The 13497-nt window shown below is 48.7% G+C and overlaps 1 protein-coding gene across 1 annotated transcript in view; it reads right to left on the reverse strand.

Moving 5' to 3' along the window:
• LOC141098593 (cytochrome P450 2C5-like) overlaps positions 1 to 13497 on the reverse strand; it is a 164327-nt gene that overhangs the window by 2572 nt on the left and 148258 nt on the right. Inside the window, exon 9 of the mRNA XM_073586511.1 lies at positions 10380 to 10521. Coding sequence (XP_073442612.1) covers positions 10380 to 10521 — 142 coding nt within the window. The remainder of the gene's footprint in view (positions 1 to 10379; positions 10522 to 13497) is intronic.

A 13497-nucleotide genomic window follows, 5' to 3' on the forward strand; every position in this document is an offset into this window, starting at 1 on the left:
CAACGGGCGAGCACGTGTGAGCGATCCTCCACGTTGTTCTCTCCTGCAACGTGAAAATGCCCCTACCACCCCTAGGTAGTGAGTCCAGGGGTGGAGTTGGAGGCGCAGGTAAGCCGGGGATTGAAGCGGAGAGCGGAGAGCGGTACAGTAGCCTCCCCCTCCCTGCCCAGGGATGGGGTTGAGAAGCACCTCCGTGGAGCCCCCTCGGCGGCCCGGCTCACCTTTGGTTGATCAGGCCGGGACCAGGTAGTCCGTCTCTCACCCGGCGCTGCCCCCGGTGGGTAAGCAGGAGATCCGTGAGCGCGCGCCCGCCCGCCAACTTGCGGAGAGCGGCGGGCGCGCACAGTGACCGGTGGAGCTCCCGCCCCCTCCCTCCAACGCCGCACGTGGAGTGCGGCCAGAGTCCCGCGGGCGGCCACGGTCCCCGCTGTATGGGGAGGTCTGGAGTCCGCGCGCCCGCCCGCCGGCTTCCGGGGATAGCCGGAAGCCCCGCCCACTAACTTCCGGGGGCGGAGAGCGGCGGGCGCGCACAGTTACCGGGGACCTCCCGCCCCCCTCCTTGCATTTCCTCCGAAGTGGGGCCGGAAGCCGCCCCCTATCTCCTGGAGTGCGAGTGCCCCGGCGGGTAACGCTGCACGGAAGAGACGCAAAGTTGGGCCATTACCGGTGGGTAAGTGCATCCCCGTTGCGAGTGCCGCACTAGTAGTCAAGGAAGGGGTTATCCTCCTCCTCCTACCCTACATTGCAATATGTCTGGCAAAGGGAAAGCTCACTCTTTCCTATACGCTGTTTGCGTTTCCTGTGGGGTCAGGCTGCCTAAAGCACAGCCGGGTAAATTTTGTGAAGCCTGCGAGTCGGAGCGAGCCCAGGAGCCCCCCATTGTTGCAGAGCCCAGAGGTCAGGACCCTCCAGAATGGGCGGTGTCTTTATCAAACTCTATGATATCCCTTACAAAGGCAATTGAGTCTCTCCAAGGCCCAGGTAGGGACAAGGATGGTGGTCTGCCAGCGGAAGACAGCTCGTCCACGTCTCAGGACCCTCCGACCGTTAGAGGCCGCTCCAGCACCAGACAAGCTCATAGCAAAAGAGCTCGTTCCCCGTCGGCCGGACCCTCTGGGGCTTCGGTGGCGGGTATTAGGGTATCTCGTTCCCCGTCGCCGAGCTCAGGAAGCGAGCAGGATGAGGGCGAGGAAGAGGAGGAGGCCTGGAATCCAGAAAGCCTGGGATACCAAGACTCGGTGGACAGCCTCATTGAGGCAGTCAACCAGACTTTAGAGATCGAGGATGATGTGTCCACGGCCTCAGGTCACAAGGTCTCCTTCAAAAAGACCAGGCGACCGCATAGAAGGTTTGCCACGCATCCGGAGTTCGAGGAGCTAGTTCAGAAACATAGGGAACACCCGGATAAGCGTTTTGCAATGCAAAAAGCGCTACAAGCTAAGTATCCGTTTCCTCCTGAACTCTATAAGGGATGGGTGGAGTCGCCAGTAGTGGACCCACCGGTATCTCGTTTAGCGTCAAGATCGCTATTGTCGATACCCAGCGGTTCTTCTATCAAGGACCCAACTGATCGCCTTATTGAGGGGCTTGCCCGCTCGGTGTATGAGGCAGCGGGGTCGGCCCTTGCCCCCTCCTTTGCGGCTACTTGGGTGGCTAAGGCCATGGTTTCGTGGGCGGACGCTCTGCAGAATGCCCTCCAAGACAGAGACCTGCCTGCGGAGGTCTTGGAGGTGACAAATCAGATCTTAGGGGCAAGTGATTTTCTCGTCAGCGCCTCTCTGGACGCGGCCGAGTGTTCTGCGGTGGCAGCAGCAAATGCGATCGCCATTAGGCGAGCATTATGGCTGAGATTGTGGAAGGCGGATTCTATCTCCAAAAAGTCCTTGACCTCATTGCCGTTTCAGGGCAATCGGTTGTTCGGTGAGAAGCTTGATAAGCTTATCTCAGAAGCCACAGGGGGGAGGAGTAGTTTCCTCCCGCAGCAGAGGACTTGGCCAACATTCAGGCAGACACAGAGGCGTTTTCGGCCTTTTCGTAACCCCTGGAGAGGGTCTTCGGCCAGAGCATCCACCTCCGCAAATGATGGTCAGATTAGGGAAAGGCAAATCTCTTACAGAGCCAATCCGCTGGGTAGAGGCCGAGGCCGTTTGCCCAGAACAAGGGGGGCCAGATCCCAAAAGCCTCCAGCAAAATGACTCGAGGCGCTTAGTACCTTCGGACGACAGAGTGGGCAGACGCCTACTAAAGTTCAGCCACGTTTGGGTCGCAGTGGCACGCGACGCTTGGGTGGCAGAATTGATATCGTCCGGGTACAAGATAGAGTTTCTCGGGCTCCCGCCACGGCGATTCTTCCGTTCCCGGCTCTCCGGAACAGAGTCGCAGGCGAAGAGTTTGTTACAGGCCATAATGACGCTACAGCGCAACGGGGTCATTGTCCCAGTACCGAAAAGCGAAGAGACACAAGGTTTTTACTCCAACCTGTTTTCGGTCCCCAAAAAGGACGGGACAGTAAGGCCAGTATTGGATCTAAAAATCCTAAACAAATTCATCAGGGTCAGGCGGTTCCGGATGGAATCCCTCCGTTCGGTCATTGCAGCCATGGATCCAGGGGAGTTCCTGGCCTCGATCGATGTGCAGGATGCATATCTGCACATTCCGATTTTTCCTCCACACCAGAGGTTCCTGCGTTTTGCGATCGGAGGGCGACATTTTCAATTTGTTGCTCTGCCCTTCGGTCTGGCCACTGCTCCCAGAGTCTTTACGAAGATAATGGCGGTGGTTATGGCCATCCTGCATGCTCGGGGCATAACGGTACTACCTTACCTGGACGACCTTTTGGTAAAGGGGCCGTCCTTTCAGGCGTGCCAGGAGAATGTCAGTATCACGCTGGATACCCTGGCGCGTCTAGGCTGGTTGATCAATCGGAACAAATCGTCCTTGGTTCCAGCCCAGAGAATTGTATTCCTAGGCATGGTTTTCAACACCTCCCGGGGGCTGGTGATTCTCCCTCAGGACAAAGCGCGAAAGATCAAACAGGGGGTACGGAACCTTCTTCAGCCAGGCTCCAGATCCATCCGGTACGGCATGAGTGTGTTGGGCAGAATGGTGGCGGCGATGGAGGCAATCCCGTTTGCCCAGTTCCATCTCCGTCCGCTTCAGCATGCGCTCTTGTCAGCATGGGACAGAAGGTTGCTATCCCTCAGTCATCGGTGCAATTTGTCTCCGCTGGTCCGACAATCCCTCCGGTGGTGGACTCGCGACTCGTCTCTTGTCCAGGGGAAACCCTTTCCCCCGGAACAGTGGTTGGTGGTGACGACCGATGCAAGCCTGCAAGGTTGGGGAGCAGTTTTCCAGAGTCACACAGCCCAGGGGCGGTGGTCCATTCAGGAGATAATTCTCCCGATCAACATTCTGGAGATACGGGCAATACGATTGGCCCTGCAACATTTTCAGTGTTTCCTGAGACACCGGCCGGTGCGCATTCAGTCGGACAATGCTACAGCAGTAGCATATGTCAACCATCAGGGGGGCACGCGCAGCCAAACAGCCATGCGCGAGGTTGGACTGGTACTGCGTTGGGCCGAAAAGAACCACGTGGTAATTTCAGCGGTGCACATTCCGGGAGTCGAAAACTGGGCCGCAGATTTTCTCAGCCGACAGGGGGTCGCGGCAGGGGAATGGTCCCTGCACCCCGAGGTTTTTCAACAGATCTGCCAACGGTGGGGGACACCAGACGTGGACCTTATGGCATCCAGAGAGAACGCCAAAGTGCAAAGGTTCGTCGCTCGATCCCTCGACCCGCAGGCGATCGCAGCAGACGCTCTGGTGCTTCCATGGAGCCAGTTTCGTCTCCCATACTTGTTCCCCCCGCTACCTCTGCTTCCAAGGGTCATCAGAAAGTTAAGGAGAGAGAAGGTTCCAGCAATTCTGCTAGCGCCAGACTGGCCTCGGAGGGCCTGGTATGCAGATCTGGTTCAGCTAGTGGTGGACGTACCCTGGCGTCTCCCAGATCGGCCGGACTTACTGTCCCAGGGGCTGATCTGCCATCCGAACTTAGGGGCCCTGTGTTTGACGGCGTGGCCATTGAATCTTGGCTGTTAACACAGGCAGGATTCAGGCGCGATGTGGTGGCCACGATGGTGAGTGCCCGAAAACCTTCCTCGGCGAAGGTATATCATCGGACTTGGGAAGTTTTTTTCCGTTGGTGTAGGGATCGCGGAGTGGCTCCTCTGGTTTTTTCAACCCCCAACGTACTGGCTTTTTTGCAGGCAGGGCTGGACGCAGGGCTGGCTCCGAGTTCGCTCAGGACGCAAATCTCGGCCCTGTCGGTCCTTTTTCAACGAAAGGTCGCTTCGGTCTGGCAGGTTAAGACGTTTATGCAGGGGGTCGCACATTTAGTACCCCCCTATAAGGCGCCGACGGAATCATGGGACCTGAACTTGGTGCTCAGAGCCCTTCAGGAGCCCCCCTTCGAACCCTTGCAAGAAGTTTCCTTACCTTACCTGTCCAGAAAAGTCGTTTTTCTGGTAGCTATTACGTCTATTAGGCGGGTTTCGGAATTGGCGGCTTTATCTTGTAAACCGCCGTTCTTGACTTTTTATAAGGATAAGGTAGTTTTAAGGCCAGCTCCCCCCTTCTTGCCGAAGGTTGTCTCTGCATTCCATATCAACGAAGACATTGTCTTACCTTCGTTTTGCCCGGCACCGGTGCACAAGGTAGAAAAGGCTTTGCACACACTGGATCTGGTAAGAGCTCTTAGGAGGTATGTGACAAGGACAGCATCTTTCCGCCGGACAGACTCTCTATTCGTGATCCCAGAAGGGAGACGGAAGGGGCTTGCTGCGTCCAAAGCGACTTTGGCCAGATGGGTTCGCCTGACGATTCAGGAATCTTATGAAATCAGTGGCACGCCGGTTCCGGCAGGGATCAAGGCACACTCGGCTCGAGCAGTGGGTGCCTCATGGGCACTGCGACACCAAGCTTCAGCGGAACAGGTGTGCAAAGCAGCTACCTGGTCCAGTTTGCATACGTTTGTCAAACATTATAACGTACATACCCAGGCATCCTCGGATGCAAGCCTGGGAAGAAAGATTCTCCAGGCAGCAGTTGCGCACCTCTAATCAGGGGCGCAAAATAGCATGGATTGGGTGAGCTAAGATCCCGCCCAGGGACTGCTTTAGAACGTCCCACAGTCTCTGTGTCCCCCAATGAGACGAAGGAGAAACATGGATTTTTGTGAGTACTCACCGTAAAATCCTTTTCTCCGAGACGCTCATTGGGGGACACAGCACCCACCCTATTAGCCAGTTGGCATCTATTTATTTTAAATTATACAAATCCTTATGTAAGGATCAGGGTGGTCCCTTTTTCAGACGTATAATTTCTTGCCTGAGTTTAAGGCGCGTTCTCCTACTGCTTATGCACTAAACTGAGTTACGCCCGGTCTGGGGGCGAGGGTGTATGCGGCGGAGGAGGAGCTAACTCTTTTTTTGTATACTTAGTGTCAGCCTCCAGACGGCAGAAGCACACACCCACAGTCTCTGTGTCCCCCAATGAGCGTCTCGGAGAAAAGGATTTTACGGTGAGTACTCACAAAAATCCATGTTTTTTTCTCACTATGCCATTTAGCGATCAGGTTAATCCTTTTATTTATTGATAGATCAGACGATTCTGAATGTGGCGATACCAAATATTTGTAAGTTTGATTTTATTTTTATTGTTTTATTTTGAATGGGGCGAAAGGTGGGTGATTTGATCTTTTAAATTTTTTTATTGCTTTTAATATTTGTAAAAACAATTTTTGTTAACTTTTGGCATGCTTCAGTGATGATTAGTTCACCTCTATGTAGCAGATTTACTCACTTGCTATGAGCGTGGACCACTGGTTGGCGCTCACAGCAAGCCGGCACTGACAACCATAGAGGTCTCCAGGAGACGTGACCTGACCACGTGATCGCGATCACGTGACGAGAGTCACTGGTGTGCGTATTTCCGGCGCTTTTTAAATGTCGCTGTCAGCGTTTGACAGCAGCATTTAACAGGTTAGTAGCCGCGGGTGGTTTGCGATTCCACCTGCGGATATTCCGGGCACATGTCAGATGTTCAAAATAGCTGATATGTGCTGGGAAAGATGTGGGCTCACTGCCGGAGCCCACATCAAAGGGAGGGAGTCCGACATCGACGTACTATTACGCCCGATGTCGGAAAGGGGTTAACCCCTTCACTTCCAAGTCACTTTTTTTACCAGACCAAATTCTATAATTCTGACCAATGTAATTTTATGTGGCAACAACTCCGGAACGCTTCAATGTATCCCAGTGATTCTGAGACTGTTTTTCATGACACATTGTACATGTTAGTGGTAAATTTAAGCCAATATTTTTAGCATTCATTTGTGAAAATATTGGGATTTTGGCAAAAATTTTGAAAATGTTGCAATTTTCAAACTTTTATTTTTAAATAACATTTACCATGTGTGTCTACTTTATATCAGCATCATGTTTGAAAGTTATTTTTTCTTACAAAGTTAGAAGGGTTAAAAGTTGATCAGCATTTTCTCAATTATCCAACAAAATTTACAAAACTAATTTTTTTCGGGACCACATTACATTTGAAGTGGCTTTAAGAGGCCTATATGACAGAAAATACCCCAAATGACTCCATTTTTAAAACTGCACCCCTCAAAGTTCTCAAAACCACATTGAAAAAGTTGACGTATCTTTCAGGTACGCCACAAAAAATTAAAGCAATGTGGAAGGAAAACATGAAAATTTTACTTTTTCCAGCAAAGATGTTGATTTAGCCCAAAATTTTGCATTTTCACAAGGGTAGCAGGAGAAATTGGAAAATAGAATTTGTTGTGCAATTCCTCATGAGTATGCCAATACCTTATATGTAGTGGAAAACTATTGCTTGGGGAAATGGCAGGCCTAGGAAGGAAAGGAGTGCCACTTGACTTTTGGAAAGCAAAATTAGCTGGCATCAACAGCAAATGCTATGTCATGTTCGCAAAACCCCTGATGTGCCTAAATGGTGGAAATCCCCACAAGTGACCCCATTTTGGAAATTACTCCCCTCGAGGAACTTATCTAGTGGTGTAATGAGCACCTATCATGGGTGTGTCAGGTATGACAGACAGTCTATATTTTGAAGTGATGTCCTTCTCCCTCTAGCACTCAGCAGTTGCCTCCACCATCTGCAGCTAGTTAACACACTATTGCTGAAGGTTTAAATTTAGCTTCTTCAGCATGGGGCTGGTGTTAGCTCAATTTCCCTCTGTCTTGTTGGAACTACTAGCAGTTGGCTAGTGTCTTCTTGAAGTACACTTGGAGGACTGCTGGTCTGATACCTCAGTGGTCTTCTCAAGCTAATTGCATCCCCTCATTTACCCACCCTCTCTGTCTTTAGTTGTAGTGGGGGCTGACTAATGATAACTCTGCCCCCTCCCTATCCTATTGCTACTTTCAGGCAGGGATTAGGTTACTGCTCTGTGACAGGTGCAGAACCTATTCAGTGATGTTTAGGGTAGACAGGGCGTTGGTAGATCTGTTTAGGTGTCTTCCCTAGTGTTTGGGATTCCCCTATCCGCTACCTGTTATTTAGCACCTTACTTCTCCCTCACCCAGCGTGACAGCGCCTTGAATAGGGATGAGCAAATATTTCAATATTCAATTCGAATTACAATTACTGATTTTGCAATATTCGCCAAATTATTCACCGAATATTCACTGAACATAGCCAAAACGCCATTTTAGTCAATGGGAGACAAAAAATAAACGCATACACAACACCTTTAAATGGGACCAAAAGCTGCCAAAACACATCAACCTAGGGGCAGACACCAGGAAAGTGGCCTCAATAGACCCACAGTACAAATTTTAGAATGACATGGCAGCAAACAGCCATTCATGAGGTATCAGGGTCTGGGCCAGCATTTACAGCTCTGAATTTAACTTCTAAAGATGAAATCAGTGAGGCATCAGTGTAGGCCTGTTGTGCAGGGAGTCTTGATACCACATGCAATAGATCAACCTGCTTTTATGCTTAACCACACTCAGGTGGCACAATTATCAGTTTCTTATACTATTATTGTCAGAAAAATGTAAGGATAGTAAGATAGGTAGTTGACTGAAAGTAAGTGGAGGCTTGCCGGTCTCAGAGGCCTACTGGTGCAGGTGACACACATGAAGGAGATCCAAACAGGAGTATACACATTTCCAAAAATTAGCGGGAGACACCACCAAAGTGGCATCAGTATGGCAAGCATAATGAGGACCGACACCTCTTCCACTACAGCCACAACAGCCAACCAAACAGATGGACACTGTAATGGGAGAGGTGGTGGAACCACAGTGCCGTAGCCCTCGGAAAGCCTGAAGTGGCATAACTATGTGGCCTACCAAATCCAACCTTGGATAAGAGGCAGTAGGTGACACTGTGACCCAAGGAGAGACAAGGATGTGGCACCAGGTGCTATTTCAAGACTGACCTACAGAAGGTGGCAGCGGACCACCTAGAGTGTGTAGTCTGGTACAACTCGAAGGAGGGAAGAAGAATGCAGGCAGGAACTGTAGGAACACTGGCATCACAGGTGCAGATGGAACGGCTGATGAACATAAAAGCACTGGCAGGTGCGAACTGAACTGGCCGATAGACAGATGAACACTAGCAGGTGTAAGCTGGACTTGGCAGTCAGACAGATGAGCACTGTGAGCAGATGAGCAGGTGTGGGCTGGACTGGCTAAGGAACACGAGAGCATTGTCAGGTGCAGACTGGACTGCGTGTTAGGCAGATGGGCTTTGGCAGGTGTAGATTATACTGAGATTTAGAGAGAGAGCACTGGCAAGTGAACACTGGACCGGGTGTTAAACAGATGGGCAATGGCAGTTGCAGGTTGAACTGGCTGTTATACAGATGGGTACTGGCAGGTGCAGACTGAACCGGCTGTTAGACAGATGGGCTCTGGCAGGTGCAGACTGGACTGGATGTTGAACAGATGGGCATTGGCAGGTGCAGGATGGAGCAGGCATTAGACAGAGGAGCAGTAGTATGTGCAGGCTGGAGCTGATGTTGAACACATTGGCACTGGAAGGTGCGAGCTGAACCGGGTGTTAGACAGAGGAGCACTGCCGGTGCAGTCTGGACAGAAGTGCACAGACAGAAACAAGCAGACGGGTAAAGGGTAAAAATGCAGATGGGCGGACCAAGGGAACCTGACAAATAGAAAAGGCAAACTAACAACACTGCTCAGGTACTTCCATATTAGAAGAGCAGCGTTAAATAAAAGGTGTCGCCCAGTTATTGGTTGGAGACACCTTAGAGCGAAGCGTGAGGTAGCTTTAAGATGGAGGGAGTGCATGCGCCCTAAGCATAGTGTCCGGGCCTACAACTGAACCTTGGGGGACACCGACGCATAGGGAACGAGATGAGGAGATGGTGTGTGAGTTGGAAACACTGAATGTCCTGTCTGTTAGATATGAGGAGATCAAGCAAAAGGGCCAATTCCATAATACCAAGAGATCAGAAAATCTGTAGTAAAAGGGAAAGGTCCACTGTGTCAAAGGCAGATGGCAGATTCAGGAGGAGGAGGACAAACTAGCGTCGTTTTTATTTGGCGGTTAGGAGGTCATTGCTGACTTTAGTCAGGGCAGTTTTTGTGGAATAGTGCGGCCGGAAGCCAGATTGTAAGCAGTCAAGAAGGGAGCAAGAGGAGAGGTTGGAGGACAGTTCTAAATGAGTATCTCAACTGAGGAGGTGGAGGAGGAGGAATACAAGGAGGTTAAATTGTGGCTTCCTGCACAGACACAGAGTTATGCAACCACGACAAGCACTGCATCCTCAGCCTCAACACTGTCAGTGGACAGCAGCATTCGTGGTTCTACAGTTGGCCAGCCTGGGTATTTTTTCAGACTGCCAAAAAACACAAATCATTTGTTAAAAATGACAGAGTACAGTTAAAAAATGCAATACTTTGACTATTATATGCGTGAACTGGTATATCCTAATTATGGATATAATATTACATAATATACATATATAATTTTTGTTTTTCTTACTAGAAATTTATTTTGATCCTGCTATTGATCACCTTCCATCTTTCTTGATATATGGCTGTCTGTTACCAAACCCCTCCATACTCATATGTAAAAAATATATATTTTTGTAATTTTTTTAGAAAACTTTGTACCATTTTTTTCATTATTATATGTTGTTCCTATGTCTTTTTCTATTTCATTTTACTCCATTAGATAGACAAATCTTTTTTGGTTTTCTAATGGTATTCTTAGGATCTCAGTCCTTAAATAATCTATCAGGGAGTCTGGTGGCTGAAAGCCTCTGAGGTGGTTGAATTATCCATCTTTACTTTGATGTTACTCACCTGCACAAAATGGTATAAAGGCCTCATTTTTGACAAAGTTTCCATCGGAATCCAGAAAATGTTTCGGGTAAAACTCGTCAGGTTTCTTGAAGTACTTGTCATCTCGTAGGACAGATGTCATTGACGGCATTATGTGGGTTCCCTGCAAAATTTTAAGAATGATTCTCTTGCTGAAATTCAAACCAAAACATAAGTAATCTTTTGGACAAGGTAACCATCAGAAATATCTGGATCCATATAGGCCTACAGTTAGGGTACTGGATAATCCTATTATGTTCATCAGTCTCCATCTTGAATCTTACACTCATTTCTAAATGTGGAGAAACAATATAAACTTTATGCAGCCTCTCAGATCATACCATATATTTAATGGGCTCAAGGGGGTTGGAAAAATAACTTTAATCTGGGCTGTTATGAATGGGTCACCGATGAGGATGGCAAAATAGACCAAACAGCCAGAAAACCAGAAAGGTTGGTCACTTAGCGGATGGCAGACCCCTAATCCTAACAACACAGCTAACAGTAGCCGTGGAGCGTACCTACGTTGCCCTAGACGCCTCGGCACAGCCAGAGAATTAACTAAACCTAAAGCAAGAAGGGTGAACTCTAAACTGCCCCGGAGTAGAACCCCAAAGAAATAGATAGCCCCCAAACATATATTGATGGTGAGACAAGATGAGGCACAAACACAGGCAGAAAGTAGACTGAGCAAATGGTGGGGTCCAAACTGTCTAGATAGGACAGGAAAGGAAAGACACTGTCTGCAATCACGCAAAAACCCTAAAAAAAATCCAACACGTCTGATGTACAAAAACACTGAGGTCACACGACCTCTCCCCCACTATATCAGCATTCTGGTGTGAACTAGCAGCAAAGCAAAAGAGACTAATATAACAAGGGACTGAACAAACTGAAACAAGCTGTAATATCTGGAGTGGGGTCCAGCATTGCCCCAGCAGGGAACATGCTGAACCCTCACAGCAAAGCAGAAAGAGGCAAAACCAGATCAGAAGCAAAGGATTAGAAAAGAAAAAGTTAACTGGCAGATGCAAAATCAGGCAGGAGACAGCAGACCTCAAAAAGCACTGAAAGAAACTAATCACCGGCAACAACTGGGGGAAGCTTGCTCACTTATATGCTCCCAATCAGTACCCCCTGATTTCCAATCGTCGTCGTCAGGTGGCAGACTTCTTTCAACCCGGCCAGCTCCACTACCCACAGTAACCACCAGAGGGAGCCCCGACTCGGAAGTCAGATCCATAGAATTCACAACAGTACCCCCCCTTTAGGAGGGGTCACCGAACCCTCATCCACGCCACCAGGCCAATCAGGATGGGCCCAGTGAAAAGCACAAACCAATCTCTCAGCATGAATGTCAGAAGCAGAGACCCAAGAGTTATCCTCCTGGCCATAACCCTTCCACTTGACGAAGTACTGGAGTCTCCGTCTAGCCAGATGAGAATCCAAAATCTTTTCTACCTCGTACTCCAAATTACCCTTAACCAATACAGGGTCAGGAAGCGCCACCATGGGAACTTCTGGCCCTACAAACCTTTTCAACAAAGATTTATGAAAGACGTTATGAATCTTAAACGTAACTGGAAGAAATGGGAAGAAATGGAGTTAAGGATTTCCAAAATCTTATAAGTTCCAATGAACCTTGGCTTAAATTTTGGAGACGCAACCTTCATAGAAATATTCTTTAAGGGCAACCAAACCATATCACCCACTTTAAACCGGTGACCAATGGTCCTATGCCGGTTGGAAAACCATCAGGACTTTTCCTGAGAGTGGGACAACTTATCCACTATTTGGTCTCAAATCTGCTGCATTCTCTCTACCACAGAATCCACGTTTGGGCAGGCCGGACATGTTCCACATGAGAATACCAATCACTGGAAAAGATCAAAATATCATCCAGATAAATGATCAAAAACTTATCCACAAAATCCCGGAAAATATCGCTCATAAAAGATTGGAAGATGGAAGGGGCATTAGTGAGCCCAAAAGGCATCACCAGGTACTCAAAATGTCCTTCCAGAGTATTAAACGCCGTCTTCCATTCATCCCCATGCTTGATGCGAATAAGATTATACGCCCCCTGAGGTCAAGTTTGGTAAACCAACAAGCACTTTTAACTGTGGAAAATAAATCAGAAATCAGGGGTAGCGGGTACTGATATTTAACAGTGATTTTGTTAAGGGAACGATAGTCAATACATGGCCTTAATGAGCCATCTTTCTTGCCACAGAAAAACAGCACCTAACGGTGAAGAGGATGGACTGATATGACCCTTCTCCAATGACTCCTTGATACAAGATAGCATAGCATCATGTTCAGGTATAGATAAGTTGAAAAGTCAACCCTTTGGAAATTTACAACCGGGCATTAACTCAATTGCGCATTCATAACTCCTATGAGGGGGCAAAGACGGGGACTTACTCTCACTAAATACATCAGAAAAATCAGCCAAATAGTCAGGAACATCATGAGACTGGAGAGAGGTGGAGAAAACAGGAATGTCACTATCAACACATTGACAACCCCAAAACTAGGGTTTATTCTCTGCCAAAGGGGTAGCATCAATACCCCTCAAAGGAATAGGGGTCCGCAGGGGCACCATAGTAAAACCACAACGTTTGGCAAAGTCAAAATCCATCAGATTCAAAGCTACTCCTGAATCAACAAAAGTCTTAGCAGAAAATATAGACAAGGAGCAGATCAAGGTAGCCACCAAAGGGAACTTAGGTTGTACACTGCCCACAGCAAATGAGTGAGCAACATGTTTTCCTCATTTAGGACATACAGAAATAGTATGAGAGGCGTCCCCACAAAAGAAGCACAACTTATTACGCCTTCTAAACTCTTGACGCTGCGCCCTAAACAAAACCCTATCACATTGCATAGGTTCAGAAGTTTGTTTAAAAGGCAGCACTGCCTCTCGTGTAGTTTTACTTTCACGTAAATGCCGATCAATTTGAATGGCCAATTGTAACAACCCTGCTGGCATCACTGCATGGCGTCCCATCCCCCGCACACCAACTTACTTTCTGCTTCAAGCCATGCTGTTAATTCTGTCTGTTGCCAGTCCTGTGCTCCGTGCTTCAGCTCTCCTGTA

This window comes from Dendrobates tinctorius, unplaced genomic scaffold, assembly GCF_039654945.1.
Source record: "Dendrobates tinctorius isolate UK_male_01 unplaced genomic scaffold, ASM3965494v1 ptg000093l, whole genome shotgun sequence".
Lineage (NCBI taxonomy): Eukaryota > Metazoa > Chordata > Amphibia > Anura > Dendrobatidae > Dendrobates > Dendrobates tinctorius.